Source organism: Triturus cristatus, chromosome 1_2 (genome assembly GCF_964204655.1).
Source record: "Triturus cristatus chromosome 1_2, aTriCri1.1, whole genome shotgun sequence".
Taxonomy (NCBI): domain Eukaryota; kingdom Metazoa; phylum Chordata; class Amphibia; order Caudata; family Salamandridae; genus Triturus; species Triturus cristatus.
In genome coordinates, this window is record NC_140580.1 from 1,087,306,279 (window position 1) to 1,087,330,517 (window position 24,239).

Consider the following 24,239-nt stretch of genomic DNA (forward strand, 5'->3'; position numbering starts at 1 on the left):
TACAACACAGAACAGATCACATAAAGATGTTTTGTATCTTCCGTCTTTTATTATTCTTGTTGTGCTTCATAAAAACAGCCAGCCAACGCGTTTCGCCCAAGCATGGGCTTCTTCAGGTCTGTAATGGCATACAATACAAAACCATTCTTTAAAAGCAGACCAAGTAAGGGAAGAGAACAAAAAGTCGTTCTATGATACTAATTATACATAAGTAATGAAATGAGAGGAAGAGGTGAAAAAACCAACCGTCTTGTACCTGTGGTTATAAAAGCAAACCACTTTTCAAAAACCTGTGTGATATCAAGAAAAGAACCTTGAACGAAGGTATCACACCCGTGGATAAGAAGAGTACTTAAACGATGAATGAATGACGCCAAATCAACGCAATTCAAGAAATTGCGTGAGTGCACCAGTGTGAAAACAAGACAAGTAAAAAGAAAAAGAAACCACAATGAAAATAAGAGAAAGGAGAGAAAAAAAGAAAGAAAAAAATGTCTATAACCTGAGATAAACATGGCTACGACACAAGTACGAAAATTGCTAAGGCTTACCAAATTTGTTATGAGTGTAGGATATATCTTTTGACGATATGATCAGCAAGCAAAAGGACATCAGATCTGTCAAACTGCATTGGACAGAAAAGCCTTTTCTTAATAAATAATCAAAGCTGCTATTCCAAGAAAGAAACAGACTAAAAGGCCAATATGAACAACATAAACATACCTAAAGTGTGACGAAAATGAGGCTCAATGACCCAAGAGTAAACGATCAATGTCTGTGTGAAGTCTGATCTGTAAGAAAAACAGTCTCAAATCAATAGGCATACTCTAACTAATCAGGAAACACTAAGCAACTACATACTAAGCATTCCGCCCTTCATGTTTCAAAAAAGTGTCCTAAGGTGTACAAGTCACTCTGCTGGAATATCCTAAACCCATATTTTCACAGAAAATCGTATAAAAACAGAAAGAAACAAACAAATAGGAAGAAGAGAAGACAAAGAAATGCTGCCAGCCACTGAGGCCGAACTTCACAACGAACAACGCTAAGGAGGACAACTTCTTACATGTATGAACCATAATGGAGACAACACATTCACATCCAAAAGAAAAAACAAAAATATAACGCTAAAGTAGCAAAAAATGGTGGACATAAGTCACCACTATAGGAACACTAAAATGAACCACAACCAAAGTGTAAAGAGCATCCAACTACGACCAACAGATGACACCCGTCTATTGTGTTAGCTTCCATGCCACACAACAATTCTTATCAAGCAACGGGGGATCCATAAAATCCAATCACTGCGAAAAAAGCCACATATCTATAAATGCGGCCAGTCAATGCCACATTGCGCACGCAACTCAGCAGCCCGTTCGGAGTAAAACGAAGGGTTGTCAAGACCAAAACTCAAAACGCACAAACTACATAGTTATTACTTACTGAATGATGGTATTAGCCACATCCAAAATAGGCTATCCGGAGCCGTCTCCGTAAGCGGCGTCCCGTAACAAGACTGGTGAGCAGCAAGAAGAATACTTTGCAGCAGAGGAGCTATTTAAAGCATCGACAGTCACCGGACCGCCAACCAGGAAGTAATTAAAACAAAGCACTTCCGGGATCAAAGGCGTTAACAAATAGAAAGAAAACGACTAGAACGAAAAAGAAGTCGCTAACAGAGCCATACTTCCGGTTCCATGCCCGTATTAAGAGTTAGTCACCATCTATTAATCTACACTAAATTCAAAAAACGCCGAAGTCGCTAATCAAGCCATACTTCCGGTTCCATGCCCGCATTAAAAGTTGGCCACCATCTATTAATCAACAATGGATTTAAAAACACCAGGTAATAGGTGCAAAGTATTGAATATTGAATACATGAAACTTTATTAAAACAAGACAAAACGATTCCATGCCCGCATTAGAAGTTGGTCGCCGTCTATCAATCAACAGTAGATTTGAAAACGCCAGGTAATAGTTGCGAAGTGTTGAATACATGTAACCTTATTAAAGCGACACACAAATGTCATCTAAAATAAAAATGACATGAGATTTTTAAAAATAGTTAAGTTAGTAATTAGTACTATACGCATGAAACGGTGAGATACCACATGCTCACACTTTCTTCATTCCTTAATAAGTGCTGGTAGCACAATGAACGTCTTGCTATAAGTAGTGCATTCAAACAGAAGCAAAACACGAACTACTAGCCACCCAAAGAAAAGAAGGAGTAACTAATCATAGTAAGATATATGTGAAAGGAGAGAGGAGGGGAGACACGAAGAAAAACTCGGCAGATACATCGCATTTACTGTCAATAGTAGTTCTTTAAGACAAAATGTGGTACAATATTTCAAATCTTGTGGAATGATTAAGAGCAGGAACCACTGTTGTACAATAATTCCCAAACATTGAACACAGCAAAGCCCAATACATGTGTGATAAAAATAATCATTTCAACAAGTTATAAATTCCCCATGATGTCTACATCAGAGTTAAGCAAACAAATAGATGTAAACTCAGGACACAATACACACAGAAAAATACAATACACTATAGCAATAGAACAAGGTTTCAACACAAACACAACACAGGTCAACAATGTTAAAGAAAAAACCTTAGAGCAAATGTCTCGCCCTGATCTGCATTATGCACATGAGAATAACAAATGGAGACCCTACGTTGTGTTATCTACGGCCACGCATTGTTTAGAGAAAGTAATGTAATTCCCTATCAGCATTAAGGCCCTGAGTTGAAGAACGTAAAGTACAAATCCATCTGGCCTCCAATTGTCTTAACAGGAGTGCCCTATCTCCACCCCTACTATTGCTTGTAACGGTGTCAATACCATGGAATTTGAACCGAGCCCGGTCCACACCCACTGTACACTCATGCGAGACTAGGGCATATGAAAGGTCCCCATTTAAGACAGCTCTACGGTGTTCCTGTATTCAAATCTTAAGTTGTCTAGTCGTGCTGCCTACATAGATTTTACCACAGCCACAAATAATGACATAGACAACGTAAGTAGTAAGACAATTGATGAAATGTGCAATCTTATGTTTAGCATTGCTATTGTAACTAAACGTTGATGTTTTATTGCATCCCAAATGGCAGATGTTACATGTGCTGCATACATAGAATCCAGTAGGTTTACTTAACCATGAGTGTGGTTTGGTGACCCCCTGTAAAGTATAGCTAGGGCATAGTATATCCCTAATGGTTCTGCTGCGTCTAAATGTCATAGATGGTTTTTCTGTGAGCATGTTACCAATTCCTGGTATCCCCTTGAGACGCGCCCAATGTTTACCCAGAGACTTAAAAACCTCGTGGTTTAAAGTTGAGTAGGTGGTAATGAACGACAGTGTCTGAGAATTTTGATCAGTTCTCTTTTTATGGCAATTTAGCATAGATTCTCTCTTGATGTTCTGCCCTTTACTAACAGCGGTCTCAAGTAACTGTGTATGATATCCTCTCCTTTTCAGTCTATCTATGGTCTTGCTTGAGTGTTCAGCAAATTTACCATCTTCGCTACAATTTCTGCGAATCCGCAAAAATTCCCCATATGGGATAGCTTTCTTTGTCGAAGGAGGATGCGAGCTGGTGAAATGTAAAATGCTGTTGACGGCTGTTTCTTTCCTATGTAGAGTGCTGTGAATAGTGTTCCCTTTGACAATCTGTCGACAGATTGGACTAAACATATCCAATTCTGGGGTCGCTACATCGATGATATTATTATCATTTGGACAGGCACAGGGACTGAACTTAAGGAATATCATAATTTCCTTAATGATAACACTTTGAATGTCATATTCACCCTTGAAATGTCCCAAACAAGAATCCAGTTCTTAGATCTGGAATTGTATGTCAAAGGGAACACCATTCACAGCACTCTACATAGGAAAGAAACAGCGGTCAACAGCATTTTACATTTCACCAGCTCGCATCCTCCTTCGACAAAGAAAGCTATCCCATATGGGGAATTTTTGCGGATTCGCAGAAATTGTAGCGAAGATGGTAAATTTGCTGAACACTCAAGCAAGACCATAGATAGACTGAAAAGGAGAGGATATCATACACAGTTACTTGAGACCGCTGTTAGTAAAGTGCAGAACATCAAGAGAGAATCTATGCTAAATTGCCATAAAAAGAGAACTGATCAAAATTCTCAGAGACTGTCGTTCATTACCACCTACTCAACTTTAAACCACGAGGTTTTTAAGTCTCTGGGTAAACATTGGGCGCTTCTCAAGTGGATACCAGGAATTGGTAACATGCTCACAGAAAAACCATCTATGACATTTAGACGCAGCAGAACCATTAGGGATATACTATGCCCCAGCTATACTTTACAGGGGGTCACCAAACCACACTCATGGTTAAGTAAACCTACTGGATTCTATGTATGCAGCACATCTAACATCTGCCATTTGGGATGCAATAAAACATCAACGTTTAGTTACAATAGCAATGCTAAACATAAGATTGCACATTTCATCAATTGTCTTACTACTTACGTTGTCTATGTCATTATTTGTGGCTGTGGTAAAATCTATGTAGGCAGCACAACTAGACAACTTAAGATTCGAATACAGGAACACCGTAGAGCTGTCTTAAATGGGGACCTTTCATATGCCCTAGTCTCGCATGATTGTACAGTGGGTGTGGACCGGGCTCGGTTCAAATTCCATGGTATAGACACCGTTACAAGCAATAGTAGGGGTGGAGATAGGGCACTCCTGTTAAGACAATTGGAGGCCAGATGGATTTGTACTTTACGTTCTTCAACTCAGGGCCTTAATGCTGATAGGGAATTACATTACTTTCTCTAAACAATGTGTGGCCATAGATAACACAACGTAGGGTCTCCATTTGTTATTCTCATGTGCATAATGCAGATCAGGGCGAGACATTTGCTCTAAGGTTTTTTCTTTAACATTGTTGACCTGTGTTGTGTTTGTGTTGAAACCTTGTTCTATTGCTATAGTGTATTGTATTTTTCTGTGTGTATTGTGTCCTGAGTTTACATCTATTTGTTTGCTTAACTCTGATGTAGACATCATGGTGAATTTATAACTTGCTGAAATGATTATTTTTATCACACATGTATTGGGCTTTGCTGTGTTCAATGTTTGGGAATTATTGTACAACAGTGGTTCCTGCTCTTAATCATTCCACAAGATTTGAAATATTGTACCACATTTTGTCTTAAAGAACTACCATTGACAGTGTCTAAATGCGATGTATCTGCTGAGTTTTTCTTCGTGTCTCCCCTCCTCTCTCCTTTCACATATATCTTACTATGATTAGTTACTCCTTTTCTTTGGGTGGCTAGTAGTTCGTGTTTTGCTTCTGTTTGAATGCACTACTTATAGCAAGACGTTCATTGTGCTACCAGCACTTATTAAGGAATGAAGAAAGTGTGAGCATGTGGTATCTCACCGTTTCATGCGTATAGTATTAATTACTAACTTAACTATTTTTAAAAATCTCATGTCATTTTTACTTTAGATGACATTTGTGTGTCGCTTTAATAAGGTTACATGTATTCAACACTTCGCAACTATTACCTGGCGTTTTCGAATCTACTGTTGATTGATAGACGGCGACCAACTTCTAATGCGGGCATGGAATCGTTTTGTCTTGTTTTAATAAAGTTTCATGTATTCAATACTTCGCACCTATTACCTGGTGTTTTTAAATCCATTGTTGATTGATAGATGGTGGCCAACTTTTAATGCGGGCATGGAACCGGAAGTATGGCTTGGTTAGCGACTTCGGCTTTTTTTGAATTTAGTGCAGATTAATAGATGGTGACTAACTCTTAATACGGGCATGGAACCGGAAGTATGGCTCTGTTAGCGACTTCGTTTTTCATTCTAGTCGTTTTCTTTCTATTTGTTCACGCCTTTGATCCCGGAAGTGCTTTGTTTTAATTACTTCCTGGTTGGCGGTCCGGTGACTGTCGATGCTTTAAATAGCTCCTCTGCTGCAAAGTATTCTTCTTGCTGCTCACCAGTCTTGTTACGGGACGCCGCTTACGGAGACGGCTCCGGATAGCCTATTTTGGATGTGGCTAATACCATCATTCAGTAAGTAATAACTATGTAGTTTGTGCGTTTTGAGTTTTGGTCTTGACAACCCTTCGTTTTACTCCGAACAGGCTGCTGAGTTGCGTGCACAATGTGGCATTGACTGGCCGCGTTTATAGATATGTGGCTTTCTTCGCAGTAATTGGATTTTATGGATCCCCCGTTACTTGTTAAGAATTGTTGTGTGGCATGGAAGCTAACACAATAGAGGGGTGTCATCTGTTGGTCGTAGTTGGATGCTCTTTACACTTTGGTTGTGGTTCATTTTAGTGTTCCTATAGTGGTGACTTATGTCCACCATTTTTTGCTACTTTAGCGTTATATTTTTGTTTTTTCTTTTGGATGTGAATGTGTTGTCTCCATTATGGTTCATACATGTAAGAAGTTGTCCTCCTTAGCGTCGTTCGTTGTGAAGTTCGGCCTCAGTGGCTGGCAGCATTTCTTTGTCTTCTCTTCTTCTTTTTTGTTTGTTTCTTTCTGTTTTTATACGATTTTCTGTGAAAATATGGGTTTAGGATATTCCAGCAGAGTGACTTGTACACCTTAGGACACTTTTTTGAAACATGAAGGGCGGAATGCTTAGTATGTAGTTGCTTAGTGTTTCCTGATTAGTTAGAGTATGCCTATTGATTTGAGACTGTTTTTCTTACAGATCAGACTTCACACAGACATTGATCGTTTACTCTTGGGTCATTGAGCCTCATTTTCGTCACACTTTAGGTATGTTTATGTTGTTCATATTGGCCTTTTAGTCTGTGCCTTTCTTGGAATAGCAGCTTTGATTATTTATTAAGGAAAGGCTTTTCTGTCCAATGCAGTTTGACAGATCTGATGTCCTTTTGCTTGCTGATCATATCGTCAAAAGATATATCCTACACTCATAACAAATTTGGTAAGCCTTAGCAATTATCGTACTTGCGTCGAAGCCATGTTTATCTCAGGCTATAGACATTTCTTTCTTTCTTTTTTTCTCTCCTTTCTCCTATTTTGATTGTGGTTTAATTTTTCTTTTTACTTGTCTTGTTTTCACATGGGCGCACTCACGCAATTTCTTGAATTGCGTTGATTTGGGGTCATTCATTCATTGTTTAAGTACTCTTCTTATCCACGGGTGTGATACCTTCGTTCAAGGTTCTTTTCTTGATATCACACAGGTTTTTGAAAAGTGGTTTGCTCTTATAACCACAGGTACAAGACGGTTGGTTTTTTCACCTCTTCCTCTCAGTTCATTACTTATGTATAATTAGTATCATAGAACGACTTTTTGTTCTCTTCCCTTACTTGGTCTGCTTTTAAAGAATGGTTTTGTATTGTATGCCATTACAGCCCTGAAGAAGCCCATGCTTGGGCGAAACGCGTTGGCTGGCTGTTTTTATGAAGCACAACAAGAATAATAAAAGACGGAAGATACAAAACATCTTTATGTGATCTGTTCTGTGTAGTACTTGACTCATCTGTGTTATTATATTGCCTCTCATTCAATTCATTTCTATGTATAATATGACTTGCGGTATGCTCTGGCTGTAACAAGGGTCGGATTGGTAACGCCGGCACTCGGGCAATGCCCAAGGGGCCGCTATCCGAATTCCAGGTGTGGGCTGTTTTTTTAGCAACCCGGGGGGGGCCGATTTGGGTGGTTTCTGCATTGTTCGGATGTCGCCAGCGGCCCAGTGGGTGCCTGAGTGGCCTTTCTCTAGGCAGATGGGCATCCATTACCTCCCTTTTATCACCGGGCAGAGGTGTCACTCCCTTTCTCTCGCTGGGTCGGCCCATTAATATATGCATATTGAGTGGGGGCAGGGGGCCTGAGCAAATGTTGCCTCACTTGTTTTCAGGCGTATTTCACCAGTGTAAACTGATCTGCGCACCCCTTTTAAAATTTCGCTGAAACAGTGTTTTGTGGAAAGGCAATAGGCAAATGTGGCCCACTTTATTTTAGCATGCCCGGGCTGATTTTTAATCCCAGTCCAACCCTGGCAGCAACCAAGACCACTACGTAACCAGAAATGTGACACCTTATAAATGGCAAAGAGATGCTGAATTGGGGGAGAACTTCTGGGAGTAACAGACCTCTATTTGCTTTTTAAAGACTATGCCAGACTGCCTTTGATACAAAGCTTAGTCTAGAAACATTCTGTGAACAGTTTATTGGACAGTCAGGTTCAATGGTAAAGAGGGAGCTATATAAGTTGAAGGAGGAACACATCTTGCGGATCGCCGAATAATGTCACGACTCCAAAGCCCTTCACTGATCCATGTATTGCGTTATAAGACATTTTGTGGCATGCTGGCAGAAGGTGAGAAAGGACCACTTACAAACACAGTCATGGGGTATCCTGAATGCAAAGAAGAGATGGACAGAATACCATTCCCACTGCACAGATGGTGATAGTGGAGAATGGCAAATGGTATGCTTGTGTGAGGGTTATTGCACACATGCTGGAATGTGGGTGGTGAGGTACACACTGTACATGTGCTGCTGCGTTGATATTGGGTTAAGAAACAAGGTGCATATGACATCACAGAGTGCTATCATCTCACTGAGATATTTTTCAAGGCTGTGGATGGACTATCTCTCAGAAAATATTTCTGCCATGTTAAATCCATCCCATTCTACTGATTCTTCACTTTGCTACCTGTAGATTTCTGCCAACAAAGGCCATAGTGTCACACTACTTTGGCACTTTGATCACTGAGTGTGACCCCTGAGTGTGTAACTGATCCCCGTGTGAGTCACACTATAGGGTTCCTCAAACAGTGTTATGAAATGTATCAAGATAAGTGCTAATCTGTACAATCACACTGTGTAAAAGAGTGACAACATCAGCAATGTCCTGCCTGCTTCCAAAGAAAGGCTATACTGTACAATCTTCTGTAAACAATAAGCTTTAGGGAAAGTGCTTTTGCCAATATAAATCAATGACAACACAACATAGTCTTAGCCATAATGCAGGACCCTGAGTTTTGAGCTGAGACTTTGGAAACTCACTTTTTGTGCGCGTGGAAGGCAGCGTAGGTGAAGCTCTTCCCTTCGTGCTCCTTGAAGAACTTGCTGTCGCCCATGCGGATGTGGTAGACTTCATTGCCCGAACAGCGGCCGTACATTCTCTGCCATTGCTCTGGCGACTGCTGTCCCTCCCTGCAATGTGAGGAAACAGAGATATAATACTCTTGAGAGAGATTCTCATGCTCTGATTCAAATCCACAGAAGCTTCTTAGTGAAGAAGACTACATCGCGTCACCACTGGTGATCATCCATGTCCTACACATGACTCCACCAGCCTAGTGCACATGTGACAAACGTCAAAAGTTCCAATACTCTCCTAGTGGTTACCACAGGTTGACTCCACCAGCCTAGTGCACATCTGACAAAGGTCAAAAGCTCCAATAATCTCCTAGTGGTTACCACAGGTTGACTCCACCAGCCTAGTGCACATCTGACAAAGGTCAAAAGCTCCAATACTCTCCTAGTGGTTACCACAGGTTGACTCCACCAGCCTAGTGCACATGTGACAAAGGTCACAAGCTCCAATACTCTCCTAGTGGTTACCACAGGTTGACTCCACCAGCCTAGTGCACATGTGACAAAGGTCAAAAGCTCCAATACTCTCCTAGTGGTTACCACAGGTTGACTCCACCAGCCTAGTGCACATCTGACAAAGGTCAATAGCTCCAATACTCTCCTAGTGGTTACCACAGGTTGACTCCACCAGCCTAGTGCACATCTGACAAAGGTCAAAAGCTCCAAAACTCTCCTAGTGGTTACCACAGGTTGACTCCACCAGCCTAGTGCACATGTGACAAAGGTCAAAAGCTCCAATACTCTCCTAGTGGTTACCACAGGTTGACTCCACCAGCCTAGTGCACATCTGACAAAGGTCAAAATCCCCAGTACTCTCCTAGTGGTTACCACAGATCAGTAGCTTTACAGACAGGTCCAAACTAATGACAAGCTTCTGTTTGGTATGTGGTGCCCACGCTGTCATGGCACATTTGGCTCTTGGCTGTGAGAGCAATAAGATTTTATATATTTTTAAATGTTAAAATAGTTTAGAAATTTAAATTGTGAAATATTTTTGAATGAATAAAAATAAACCATTATGAAATTCGATGATTGTCCGGAAGGTCAATTATTATGATATAACCCACATGTATGATTGTTTAAAATTATTGTGGCTAATGAGAAAAGAAAAGAAGAGACAACCTTATACAAAGATCAATAGCTTGTGGCCAAATATTCTCTTTAACCAGATCCAATTAGATAATATTTAAAAAAAGCATTTCCATCACCATTTCTTTCTTGAACGCATAACCATAAACAAGGTGTTGTACTTGTGCACTTAAGTATTGAGTCACATGAAATGAATGTGCACAGGTGTTAGGAGGGAATAAAGAGGAATAAGCGGACATTCCACCTGCTGATCATGGAAATGTGTTGTGAGTGGGTTTACATATTTTAATAATAATATATGGGAACCTGAACTCCCTTTAAAAATGTCTATCTCTAATTTCCTTATTGCAGGCGGCTTGTGATGGCTCTAGAAAATGTAGCTTCTCAACTGTAATAAGTTATTACGGTTGTTTTGGGAAGTCATAATGTGTGCTGCCACAGTCAGCAGCTAAGGAGAAAGGCAGGTCACAGACCACCAGTACAGTTGTGTTTAAACAAAAAAGGAGAACTGGATTTTCCCTCTGCTGATCTATTTTTGATAAAAAAGAGCAATGATGAGCTGCAAGGAGATATATTTGGCAACATGTTTGTTTCTGGACGCACTATGAGTCATCATCTTTCTACATATTATATGCCACAGCATTTGTTCAATCGAAATTATATTAAACTGATTGAAATATCTTTTTTGCACCAAATTACTAGCTTCTTTTTGCGTATTTAATTTTGAATACAAATTTTGCTTTCATTCTTCATGTCTACAACCTTACTATCTCTTTCACATTTATAGGGTATTGGCCATTTCTATATGGTCTCTCAAGATTTTTGCCTTTTTCCGACACTAGTTTTTCAGATTTTTTAACTCTCTGCACTTTACCCCTTTTAAACATGTTTAAATTGGCTTACCGCAACTTGAATTATTTAACTTGCCTACAAGTACCTAAGATATAGTGTAGTAAATGCACTAAGGCAGTAGGGTAGCATGGTTAGGTGGTACCCAGTGCTGACAAAATGGCCAAAATATGTGTTTAAAACACATATTTTTGCAAGTTTGGCACCCCCGCAATGATTTCTTGCCACCCCTGGCTTGACAAAATGGCACAAATATTTGTTTAAAACACATATTTTTGCCATTTTGTCACCCCCCTCAGTGATGACACCCAGAAGGGCCCGCACCCACCCACCGCAGCCCCCTTCCTACGCCACTGCACTCAGGGCCTAGCAGTTAAATTCTACCTGTGGACTGCAGCATCTATTTTTATCTACAGAGTGGACTTGGAAAACATGGCTTCAGGGCTACTATGTGTAGCCTGACTGTAGCAGTCTAAACCCTGCTGTCACACCTGTAAATTAGCCCTTTTTGACAGGCAGGAAACCCTACTTTTAAATAATAATGTGCCACCCCAAAGGCCTCCCTGTTTCTCACAAGGCAGGGTACCTGTTATTTTAAAAGTGAAAAATTTGAAAAAATTAAATTGGTGTATTTCTCCGGTGACTGGCCCCAAAAGCTATTTTCACTGGCAGGGCTGTAGATGAATCCTAGAGAATGTCAAAGTACAGATTATATATTTTAATCAATACATTTTATCAATAAATGGCTACAAAAGTGATTCAAGGTTTATTTTTAATATTTAGTCAAAATGCAATATAATGGTAAATTCAGATTTCTAATAAATAATTATGAAAAGTAACTTATAGAAAGTTACCTTTTACCTACCTGAACCTCCAGTGCGCTAATTAGTATTAGCCTATTGACAGATGGTCTGCCCAGTACTTGGCCCTAATGAGGTGTGAATACTGTTCCCAGAGACAATAGCCTGGGTGTGGGGAGACATCCCCCCCCCCCCTGCAAGAAGAACAGTTAGGGTAGGCCCAGAAACCTACTTTACTTGTAAAGAGGCCTGCTCATCTACAAGTTAATGCAAGGTGAGATCTAAAGAAGGCAACCCTTTGCAACCCCCTGGTCAGGCTGACAGAACGGCCAGTGGCTCTGCCCATGGGAGGAAAGGGTTTCTCCATCCTAAAGCTTAGGAGAAAGGCACACTCTGGGATGTTTGCAGTAGGAAAACAGGAGGTGTTGCAAAAGTGGGTGGGGTATCCCCAGAAACTGTTACTCGACTGGTGAGAGGGGAAGGAGTCACCCCCCAGATGGTGCCACACATAAATGTGGCACCCCAAGGCATCAGCAGAAGAACAGAAGAGGATTGGGCCTACTGTCCGTGACCTGAGCGGAGCCCTGAATGACTAGAACTGCTCCCTCTTGAACCCAGGACAAAGAAGAGGAATCCAAGAGTCAGTTGGGTGATCTCTTGTATGGTTACAGAGACATAACAAGCATCAAGAGGCCTTTTTTCCTGAAGTGACCAGCTGACCTGTACCAGCTGTACTTGCTGGTGGCCTCCTCTGGCATGAGTAAGTGCTGTTCCTGATATCTGGGACACTTGGAGGTGATACAGAAGAACTGCTCCAGAAACCTTGAGAAGGTGGGATTTAAAAAAATGGTGGACTTTCAAGATCTCCAGAGCTGTCAGGAGACCTTGCAGGAAGGATGTCCAATTTTGATGCACTGTCCTTGGATACAGTTTCAGGTTTCCACCCTGTAGGGTTTTGAGCTCCGTAAAAAAAAAACAGAAGATAAAATCTTTGACCTGGATGTATCTGGCCTGTGTTCCATCATATTGGCTTGAAATCTTGCCTAGGTCCTGGTCTGCCAATTCCATGGAGTATCATTGGTGCTTAATGCTTTTTAGAGCTATTTTTACATACAACTTTAAAGATTAATTTCTCTTTGGTATTTTGGTGGCATTTCATTCATTAAAATTGACTCCATTTTCTGACTTTGGTTTGGAATTGTTATTGTTTGTTGTTTTGCCTTTGCTACTTTTTTGGTACTGCATAAATACTTTCCACATTTCCCCAAGTTATTCCTGTCTGCTCTGTACCATAGCTACCAGGAGGTTGAGCTCAGGTTCATTTTGTGACTTCACGGTTCACCAGCTCAAATTTGTGTTATTATTCGTAGAGGTGGGCGACCACCTCCTCCAATTAAAAATCCACTTGCTTGGAATAAAAATGAGCAAGACACCAGGGATTCAACTGGTCTGTGGGAAGAGTGATGGCATGACCATATATTATAGGGAATAAAAAACATTTTACCATTTGTTAAAAAGACATTGCAAGTTTTAGGGCCTTATAAAAGAATTTGACGTTCGTCCTTGTTCCTCTATATGGTCACGGAACTCCTCGGTGACTTTCAATATCCTAATAACGTATGACAGGGCTACTTTGTCTTACATATGACAAAGGTATATGTGTGCACTAGAACAGAGCATTTCAGCATTTCTTGAAGATGAATTTGAGACGTTCAGGTCTTTCACGTTGAGAAAACCAGACATTTGCACAAGCATTAAGAAACGCATAATTAACACATTCATCGTATGATTTACTCCAAAACCCTAGTCATTGGAAAGAAACATTTCGAAAAGATTTTAACATTTAAAGTGCTGAGAGAACCAAGGTGGAAGCAGAAAATTAAAAACCCTCTTTAATTGTTAATGCATCTTCCTACTTTGCCGATACGCACAGTACTAGCCGAATGCTTCATATCGATTAAGTCTGTGGAGCTTCAAATATTTAAAAACCCTCTTTAATCGTCAATGCATCTTCCTGAACTAACATTGCCATTGGGCAGCTAATTAGCACATAATATTAATAATGTACAAGCCAGGTTAGCATACAATTCAACATTTGAATTCGTTTATATTTTTGGTCAACTTGAATGTCCCTAAAATATATTGGGGCATATGTATCAAACGATTTTGTATTCGCAAACGCTGCGATTTGCAAAAAACAGCGTTTGCAAATACAAAATCGCAAAATGAGATGTATGAGCCATTTTTGCATCGCATTATTAAGGAATCGCTAATTTTGCGATGTCTTAATTTTGCGTAAGCATTTAAGGAATCTCAAATTGCGATTCCTTAAATGCTATGTAACACGCACCCAAGTTGTGCGATTTCTCCATAAGAAATCGCAAATTACCACCAACTTCAAGTTGGTGGTAATTTGCGATTTCTTTGAAAAATGAACTTTTTGGCATTTTTCAAAGTGCCGTGTGGCGCACATACATGCCCTTAGGGCATGTATGTGGGCCATATGCGCACACATGCTAATTTCAGGGGTGCATCAGGGTGTCATCATGACACCCTTGCACCTTTGAAATTATTCTCAATTTGCGATTAGCAAATTGCGATTCGCAATTTGAGAATTACTTCCCATTCATTGCTATGGGCCTCCTGGCGCATAGGAATGAATGGGAAGGTATTCCTTAATTGCGATTTCGCAATTTTCTAATCGCAATTAAGGAATATTAAGAATTTGCAAAATATGTGCGAATTTTTAAATACATCCCGTTTTGCAATTCTCAAATAGCGATTCTCAAAATATCGCTATTTGAGATTCGCAAATGGAGATTTTGATACATATGCCCCATTGTCTTGAGGATGGTGCACATACTACTGACATTGGAGACCAAAATGCAGACAGTTGTGCCACTTCTCACAAATGATTCTCTGGATCACCAGATTAATTGACGCATTCTGTACACAAAGAGAGTGGACACCACATACATTGATCTAAGGTTTTGTAAAAGCATCTTGAGATTACTCTTTATGTATAAGATTAATGTTTACAGGGTTGTTTATGTTCTTTCTATGTGAGCTATATTCTGCATTATTTTAGGTAAGTCCAAATAATATAGACAATTTTGTCAAAACTGATGTTGTGTAGGCCTGTTCTCTTTCTGATTAATTCCCATGGTCATTTATTTGGCATGTCTGCCTCTAGTTTAATTGTATGTGTCGCCATTTTTGGACACACCACTTATACTGACTCCTGAATTGATAATTTTCAAACGATCCCCTTGTTGGCTTGCCAATCAATGACGTCACATTGACTCTCTACTGCACCAAGTGGAGTTAAATATTTAGAACCCCTTAGACCCGAACCACGTGCCCCAACCACGAATTCCTGACCTCAGTTTTCCAGACGTGCCCGCCACAGGAACCCCAAACAACAAAATGGTACAACCTGTGGTAATCTGGTTCTAATTGGCGTTGATTTTGTAGGAATTAAAGTAGGTCACAAAAATAAATCACCCACTCCTTCTTACAACCTTATTGCCTACTCAGAATGTCTTGTTTTGAATGGATGATGCTACATTCACCACTGGGAGTCACACAGTCACTGACGTGTATAATATATTTGAATAGTTTTTGTACAAGCTTTACCTAAATGTGAAAATACAGATTTGATACATTCGCTTATCAGCCTGTCTGCTCTCTTCCACAACATACGTGCACGGTATGTTGTTTACAAGCTGTATTCGAATAATACACTGATATGACTAATTCTAAGCCCAATTAAAATTCCTCTCCCAGAAGTCTCATACATCAGTTTTATCACAACAATTTGTCCAGCAGAGGTACACTTTACCTGGAATACATTTTACAAACTCAACACTGAAGTTTAAAGTGTTGCTGCAAATCTGGTGCAGCCCAGTCACTTGCAGTAAGTGACAGCAGCTTCATAAGACAACGCTGTGAACACTGACTGTGGCCTTATGCCAGGGTGCAGATGCTACCAAAATCTTGGATCAATGTATGTGTTCGATCACCCCAAGGACAGCTTGTGAATAGTGGTGCCCCATTGCAGTGACATGGGTTAACTTGTGTCTGCTGGTGAACATAATCCTATTGTCTTGTGTAATGTGATTCAGCATTTTGTGGGTAATGATCCAGATGTGTTAGCTGGAGATCTCAGATTCACCAGGGTCCTGTGGGGACATCTTTGTATCTACTTGTAACAACAATAAACTGACTTATTATACACACAAATTACATCTGTTGTACACATACTGGGGAGATGTTTGCACCACGGTCTGTTGTGGAATATTGATGTATGCTCTATGTCACTGTCTGATGCATTCACATTGCTTCACAACCCCTTTTACCACCAACATCAACATGTTCACACAACACCACACCTCTCCATTCGAGTTTGAACATCAACATATCAAACAAAAATACACATTCTGACACCTGATCTGAAGATTTAGGTGACACTTCCATTACCAGTCTGACCTCACCAGATAGCCCCAACACATCTCTATGGCTGTACATTCATAAACAGAAAACATCTGGAAATATAAATAACCATCGCATACTCACTGTCCACGAGAAGTATGAACCAACAGAGTGATGAGGGTCGACGTCGCCGGGCAGACGCAGTTGAGCGCCAACATTGCGTATTTGAACTCCTCCTCGCACACAACATGATCTGTAATTCAAAGGCAGCGGGTGAGTAGAAAACACTAAAACGTATTCAGAGCTGCAGGACATGAATTGCACTTTACTTTTCTCTCCAAATACATTTCTTCCACAGATTTTCTGCCTTCAGATGTTTCCCACCGCTTTCTTCAGTAGCTATTGCAGTTCCTCCCACGCAGATCTAACGAAAGGTTGATGAAAGCAGCATGACCGGGACACATACCACTGTGCTTGTTCTTGGTACTTTTTCACATTTTCCATTCATCTTGGCACTTTTTCACATTTCCCATTCATCTTGGCACTTTTTCACATTTCCTATTCGTCATCCGTTCTAGGCACTTAATCACATTTCCCATCCGTCATCCCCGCCTCACAAACTCTATGCCTGATCATTGTTGGGGATGCGTTGGGATTGATTATTTGATGTGCCTGACTGTCTCAGCCGAGACAGAATGAGTATAGAATGTTTGCATTGGGACGTTATGCCACTTTCACCATGTTTATTGACATCTATTTTCTTTATTCTGAGGACTGGTGGCAACTGGAGTGGTGAGTAGGCCCCTAATCATTTTAAGACTTACTTCTAGTTTGTGAACACCACAGGATTCCATAGAGAACATTTTTTGGGGAGCTGTCAGAACCCCTTACAGAGGGCCAGGTGGCAACCAGGGGTTACTGGGACCAACTGTGGGGGTTGTGGCCTTTTATTACTCTGACTATGGTGGGGCTCGATTTACTATTGGCTTGGATTAACTGGGACAAGTACTATGCAGCTGACCCTCCGTGGTAGCGCGGGTCGCATAGTTCAGGGCATGCACAGGCTCATAACTCAAAATACCCACAATGACCCCAGTATTATTGCCCAGTCCTACACTTCTTCTGGTAAGAAAAGCAGCATGTATTCTGCCATAAAACATAGTACACTTAAAACACATACAAACTAAAATTGCTGTAGTCTGGGTGCAATACTGCGGTTTTAATACAATCCATTGCTACAGCGGGAATAATCTTTTGCGTGCCTTTAAGGTCCGGAAACAAGGAAAGAACATATGTCAAATTACAGGTAAACATGGCACCAAGGTTTGTGGCCGAGTCTACAGGGGGAGGTGCGGTACCTACAGTAGAAGGCCAACATTGGTCTAACCAACTGTTTTGGAAGGAATTTGTAGAACCAGAAGAGGTCCTCTGCCTGATCCCTGTCGGGGAACATGACTGCGGTCTGGACTTGTTTCTCCTTGCATCAAAGGATATTTGAAATGCTCTACGGGTCAGGAAAGCTGACCTCTTGTTAGCCTTCGAAACCGAAAAGAAGAAGGCCTACTGTGTAGAAGAACCAGTGCACTTGTCGGGGTGGACTTCACTGGGCCTTGCTTGAAGCCCGCTTGGAGTGAGTAGAAGACCAAGGCAGTCATTGCTAAACTGTGGCTTGGACTGTAAAAGCCTCTCCAAGCTATTTGTGAGCATTGGGAAGAGGTTTTCCAGAACCTCCAGAATGTTCAGAATGTTCTGACCTTGAGAGGACCAGGGCATTGTACCAAGGTTCCCCCAAAAAGATGCAACCTAAGCAACAAAAATTTGTCAATTTTCTCAGAGCTTTTCTCAGCTCAGAGCCTTTTAAGACTACTGCAGGACGTCAAGAAGTATCTGACCTTGTGGCACACTTGCCAGCTACAGCATCCAAGAGGAATCTGAGAACCGAAACGATGTTCTAAATGTTACTGTAAAAATTTGAACCGCCACAAACTGCAAAGGTTTATCCAACTGCTGGACCATTATGGTTTACAATAAATAGCATACAGGTCTTAGTCAACTGCAGCATTTAATTGTAAGGATGCTTTGCATTTTCTCTGCCCTTCCTGGACTGAATTTAAAAAAAACATATCTCACATACCTTTAATAAAATATTAATCATGTTTGTGTCATTTTTTTTTTTTTTTTGTTTTTCAAAAACCTTTATTCTTGTAAGTCAGGGACACAGCTATTCAGCCGACAACCCGGAGGTACGGCAGCTTTAGAAACACAACACAAGCGAGCGTCCACATTTCACTGACAGGAGAATCAAAAGGTTCTGTTTTAAATAAACACAAACCTAAACACAAGCAAGGCGATAAGTACTTAAAGCACAAAAAGGGTTCCCAGCAGGGGGAGCGAGCCCCATTTCGTCCATCAGACACAGGTCTATAGTAAGGGAAAGGAGGGGAAGGCAGAGACTCAAGAAGGCAAACACATACCAGCAGAGAATACAAAGCCGGAAAGAATGCTAAGGGGAGAGCTGCTCCTCAGGCGGGTCCGGGTCTGGGGGCAGGCATATGCCCCCTCTGTACTGGTTCCATCGCCCCCATACAGAGTGCCATTTCCGGGGGCGCCCTCGGGCACAGTACACTGTCTTCTCCCTAAACATGCTCCAATCCATGTTTTCCATCCACGCTGTCAATGTAGGAGGCCTAGTAGAGCCCCACAGGCGAGCAATGTCGCGCTTAGCCACCATGTTCCCTAGGGTCACCCACTGAGTCTGTGCCGCGTCGTGGTCAGTAGGACCCCAAACATTCAGGAGACAACACCGCGCCTCCGGCTGCATGACGATGCCCGTCACCTCCCCCATCACATCGTGGATTCGCTTCCAGAACTCCATGATCGCACCGCATTCCCAAATAATATGTAGGAAGGTGCCCACCATACCACAGCCTCTCTTACATAAGCCCTCCTCAGAGAAACCCATATGGACCAGCCTGGGCCCTGTCACGTAAACTCTATGGAGTATTTTAAGCTGCACCAGCCGCAGGCGCGCAGGGATCGCGACCTCTTTGGGAGAAGAAACTGCATACTGCCAATCCTCATCATCTAATTCGAGGCCATCCCTAGTCCATTGATCGCGCAACCCTAGAAGAAGATCTGCCCGAACATTAATTAGTTTCTTATAGATGAGAGAGATCGTACACTCTGGCATATGGCCATCCAGGATCCGGTCCTCTAACGGAGAGGACTCAGGCACCTTCTCCCCCTCTACAAGGACTGACCGCAAGGCGTGACACACTTGAGCGTATCGGAAGAACTCCGTGCTCCCTAGCTCATATTCCTTCTGCAGCTCCTCGAATGACTTTACCCTACCCTTAACCAAAAGGTCTCCAACCCTGGATATACCGATCAGGTCCCATTTCTCAAACCCTTTTGTATGCCAAAGCTTCCCCAGAATATCGGAGTCAAACAACGGGGTGGCAAGGGTAAGCTTACCCTTCCAGCCCAGTGAATCTGTCGCCACCTTCCACACATGCACGGCCACCCCGGTGGGCCCCGTAAGGGTTAAGTCCAACGACTTCGAGTACAACGCTCTGTGGTAATTACCCCCACGCAGCAACCACCGGTCCATGGCGTAGCCGGGGCTCAGCGGCGGACCATAGACACCATGGTTAATCGTGCTCAACTGAGTGGCCCAATAATAACGTCGAATGTCTGGAAGCGCGATACCCCCGTCATACCACGGAAGCGTCAACTTAGCAATCGCTATGCGCGGTCGCCCTTCCCACAATAGCGCGCGCTGGAGGCTTTCGACCTCACGGAAATAACTGGCCGGGACCAAGTCAAGGGTATTCTGCAAGGCGTAGAGGAAACGGGGAAGAGACATCATTTTAAACAGGGCGGCGCGGCCAAGGAGGGAAAGCGGCAACCGCCGCCAGCCCGCCACGTCCCGCCGCAAACGTGCCAAGGGAGGGAGCAAGTTTTTCTCGTATCGTAAAGTGGGGTCGGTGGAAATATAGATCCCCAAATACAAAAAGCCCTGCCGGGCGATCTGGATCGAGCAGTTTCGCGGGACAGGCGGGACATCACCACACAGGACATACATGTATGACTTTCCCCAATTAATAACAAGACCAGAGTTCCTACCGAAAGAAGTCAAGACGTCACAAACCACTATGAGAGATTTCTTAGGCGAGGTGAGGTATAGCAGAATATCGTCGGCGTAAAGCGAAATACGGTCTTCGTGGTCAGGCGACCAACGAATCCCACGTATATCCGGGTGCCATCGTATCCACGCCGCCAGCGGTTCAAGAGCAAGGGCGAACAACAACGGCGACAGGGGACAGCCCTGCCGGGTGCCCCTCCCGAGCTCGAACGGTGTCGACGCCCGCCCGTTCACCACGACGCTAGCAAGGGGCCCCTCATAAAGCAACCTCACCCAGCCTACAAAGCCAGGCCCGAAGCCGAACTTGGCTAGCACAGCCCACAGGTATGCCCACTCCACCGTATCGAAGGCCATCGTGGCATCGAGGGCCGCCACAATGGCCGGCTCTCGCATCGTGCCCGTCCTAGCAATCACTCCATGAAGGCGTCTAAGATTCAGTGCAGTGTTACGGTGCGGGATAAAGCCCGACTGGTCCGGGTGGATCAGATCACCAAGCAAGCGGACCAGGCGGTTAGCAAGGATCTTGGCAAGGATTTTCGGCTCGGCGTTGAGGAGTGATATCGGCCGATAGGAACCACACTTATCCCGGGGCTTACCGTCTTTATGCATTACCACTATCGTCGCCAGTCGTTGATCGAGCGGAAGAAACCCATTCACCCACGCCTCCACGAACATGGCGCGCAGGTGAGGAGCCAACTTATCCGGACCAAGCTTATACAACTCAATCGGCAAACCGTTTGGGCCCGAGGCCTTACCCGAGCGCAACGCACGGATAGCACACGCCACTTCGTCTACAGTTATATCTCCATCGAGGTCATCCCTATCAATGGCAGAGAGGCAGGGCAGAGCAATATCACGCAGAAGGTCGCACGAGTCCTCAGTCGGCCTATCCGAAACCGAGGTGTATACCGTACGAAAATAGTCCGAGAAACACTGGACTATACCGTCGGGGTCAGTGACAACCTCTCCCCCATCCATCGACAACTCCGGCACCACTCGATTAACACGCTCTTTTTTATCCAACCACGCCAACAGTTTCCCGGCCTTATCACCAACATCGTACAATCGGCCCTGCTGCTCCCTATTGAGGGTCTTGGCAGCGTTCGTCACCAGATCCCTGTATTCCAATTGCTTCAAGCTCAAATTATGCAGTGTGGCCGCTGCAACATCCTCTTCCAAGGCCACTTCTAAAGCCGCAATCTCGTCCTCAACTTGTGTCACCTCGGCGTCTCTCCGCCGCTTGGCGGCCACTACCAAGGAAAGGGCCTCCCCTCTCAATACGGTCTTAAAAGCTTCCCACAAGGACACCGCAGATTCAACTGAACCCTGATTATCTTCAAAATAGTGATCAACTGCCTTGAGCAACGCACGGCGCAGCTTGGGGTCACGAAAGTACCAGGGGTTAATGGGAGCCACCCTGCCCCCCACCGCCCGGCCAATATCCAGACGGGCCCACACCGGCGAGTGATCGGATATACCCCGTGCCATGTGCCTAGCCTCAGATACCAATGAGGCGTGCGCAGCCAGAGTGAGCAAGTAATCAATCCGAGAGAGACTACCGTGGGCCCCGGAGTGAAAGGTATATTGTCTCTGAGTGGGGTGCCGTAGCCTCCAACAGTCTACCAGGCCAAAAGTATCTATAAAGTCGGGAAGCCACTTCTGAGCCCCCCCGGTGTCCCTGGGCGGGTACCTATCGAGCAATCCAGATCCAACCGCATTGAAGTCTCCACCCACCACGAGCATCCCTTCAGGGAGTTCCAACAAGGCCTTGCCCAGGTCAGCAAACGTGGAGGCCTGCAGGGCAGGAGGGACATAAACCGAAACCAATACCAACGTTCTGCCCTCCCACCTCCCCGCCACAGCCACAAAGCGCCCCTTGTCATCAGCGATGGTGGAGTCAACCTCAAATGGTAGGGAAGCTCTAACAAGTATGCCCGCACCCCTGGAACCCGAGGAGAACCCCGAGTGAGCAATGAATTTATAACCCTTTCTATTAAGTGCATAACACGTATTCCCTATAAGGTGGGTCTCCTGCAAGAGGACCACATCTGGCGAGGTCCGTTTCAAGAATTGTAGGACTATCCCCCGTTTAATACGATCCCCTAAGCCATTAACATTCCAGCTAATTATGTTTAAGCCCCTATCCCCCATCCCAAAACACAAAGAGACCTCCACCCCCCCCGGAGAACCACAATCGGACAATACTGACAACAATTACTACGCCTTGCAAGAAAAAAAACCCCAACAACAACCCCAACATCCCGAATCCCCCCCCCTCCCTGCACCCCTGCGTCAGCTTACAAAGCCCCCCCAAATTGCAGTGTGCCTGTCGCCCTATCAAAAACAAATCTACAAAAAGTACCCCAAGGGAGGAAAGAGCTCCTATCTTCCCCCCGCCGCCCTCCCATTACTGCAATAGGGTGCTAGTCACTGTCCGGAGCTGAGTCAAAACAGATCGACACCGGAGGTATCACTCCTGTCCATCCCGGTCGCCTTCTGCTCCAACCACGCGGTCCCCGCCGGGCTGTCGCCGAGGGAGCGCATCCAACCAGTCCCCTGCCATGTCCGGCAATTCGAAGAAGAAAGTCCGATCCTCATACACCACACGTAGCCTGGCGGGGAAAAGCATGGCATATTTCAGGTCCATCTCCCTAAGCCGCCTCTTCACCCCCAGGAAACTCTGCCTCTGCTTCTGCACCATCTGGGTGAAGTCAGGATAAAAGCTCACAGAGGCATTCTGAAAAGGCACCGGGCCTGTCACCCTCGATGCTTGCAGGATAGCGTCCCGGTCTCGAAAATTAAAGATCCGGGCGACAATCGGCCGCGGGGGGGCTCCCACCTTAGGCCTTCCGCCAGGCACTCGGTGAGCCCGCTCAACCGCAAAAAACCTGCCGAGGCCCTTAGGCGCAAGATGGTTCACCACCAAGTCCTCGACGAGTAAATCCACGGAGAGCTCCTCCGAAGTTTCCGGGACCCCAATAAGGCGCACATTGTTGCGCCGGGCCCGACCTTCAAAGTCTTCGAGCCGGCGGGCGGAGAGGTCATTCGCGGTCCGTAACTTGCGAACCTCAGCCTGGAGTTCCGAGACATCATCCGCGAGGCCAGTAGTCTTGAGATCCAGGGACTTGACCCGCTCATTGGTTTTGCCCAGGTCCGCGCGAATCAAGTTGACATCAACCAAAATCATGTCCACCTTGTGCGCCAGGGTCTCGAACTGTCGCCCAATCGATGATTGCATCCCCTCAATCGCCCCCTTGATATCCTGCAATGATAACTCCGAGGCTGGGGATGGATCGGCCTTCTGTGCTTCCAGCGACTGTCCCGATCCACCAGGCGACCCTTTCTGCTGGGCATAGCGGTGGTCAAACCTCTTTTAAAAAAATCCACACTGGACCCGGGTGTGCTCAAAAACTTTCGCCCTATTTCGTTGCTCCCAGCTCCTGCCAAGATGCTGGAAATTCATCTAAATAAGCATCTTGTCGACTTTCTGGAAACCCATGACAGGTTAGATCACTCGCAGCACGGATTTAGGAGAGAACACAGCACCGAATCTGCCCTTACCATCGTGCTTGATACCATCCGCACCAGGGTCGACAAGGGACTGACCACTCTCCTCATCCTCTTGGATCTTTCGGCTGCGTTTGATACCCTGTCTCCCTCTGTTCTAACATCAAGGCTGAGAGAGATAGGGGTGGAAGGAACGGCTCTTAGTTTGCTGGCATCCTTCCTGAACCAGAGGGAACAGAGAGTAA

The 24,239-nt window shown here is 44.0% G+C and overlaps 1 protein-coding gene across 4 annotated transcripts in view; it reads right to left on the minus strand.

The window, feature by feature from the left end:
• KCNT1 (potassium sodium-activated channel subfamily T member 1) overlaps window positions 1-24,239 on the minus strand; it is a 1,722,207-nt gene that overhangs the window by 238,175 nt on the left and 1,459,793 nt on the right. For all 4 annotated transcript variants that reach the window (XM_085613491.1, XM_085613497.1, XM_085613504.1 and 1 more), the window contains exons 16-17: window positions 16,488-16,596; window positions 9,082-9,231 (exon numbers count right to left, since the gene is read on the minus strand). In XM_085613491.1, coding sequence (XP_085469617.1) covers window positions 9,082-9,231; window positions 16,488-16,596 — 259 coding nt within the window. The remainder of the gene's footprint in view (window positions 1-9,081; window positions 9,232-16,487; window positions 16,597-24,239) is intronic.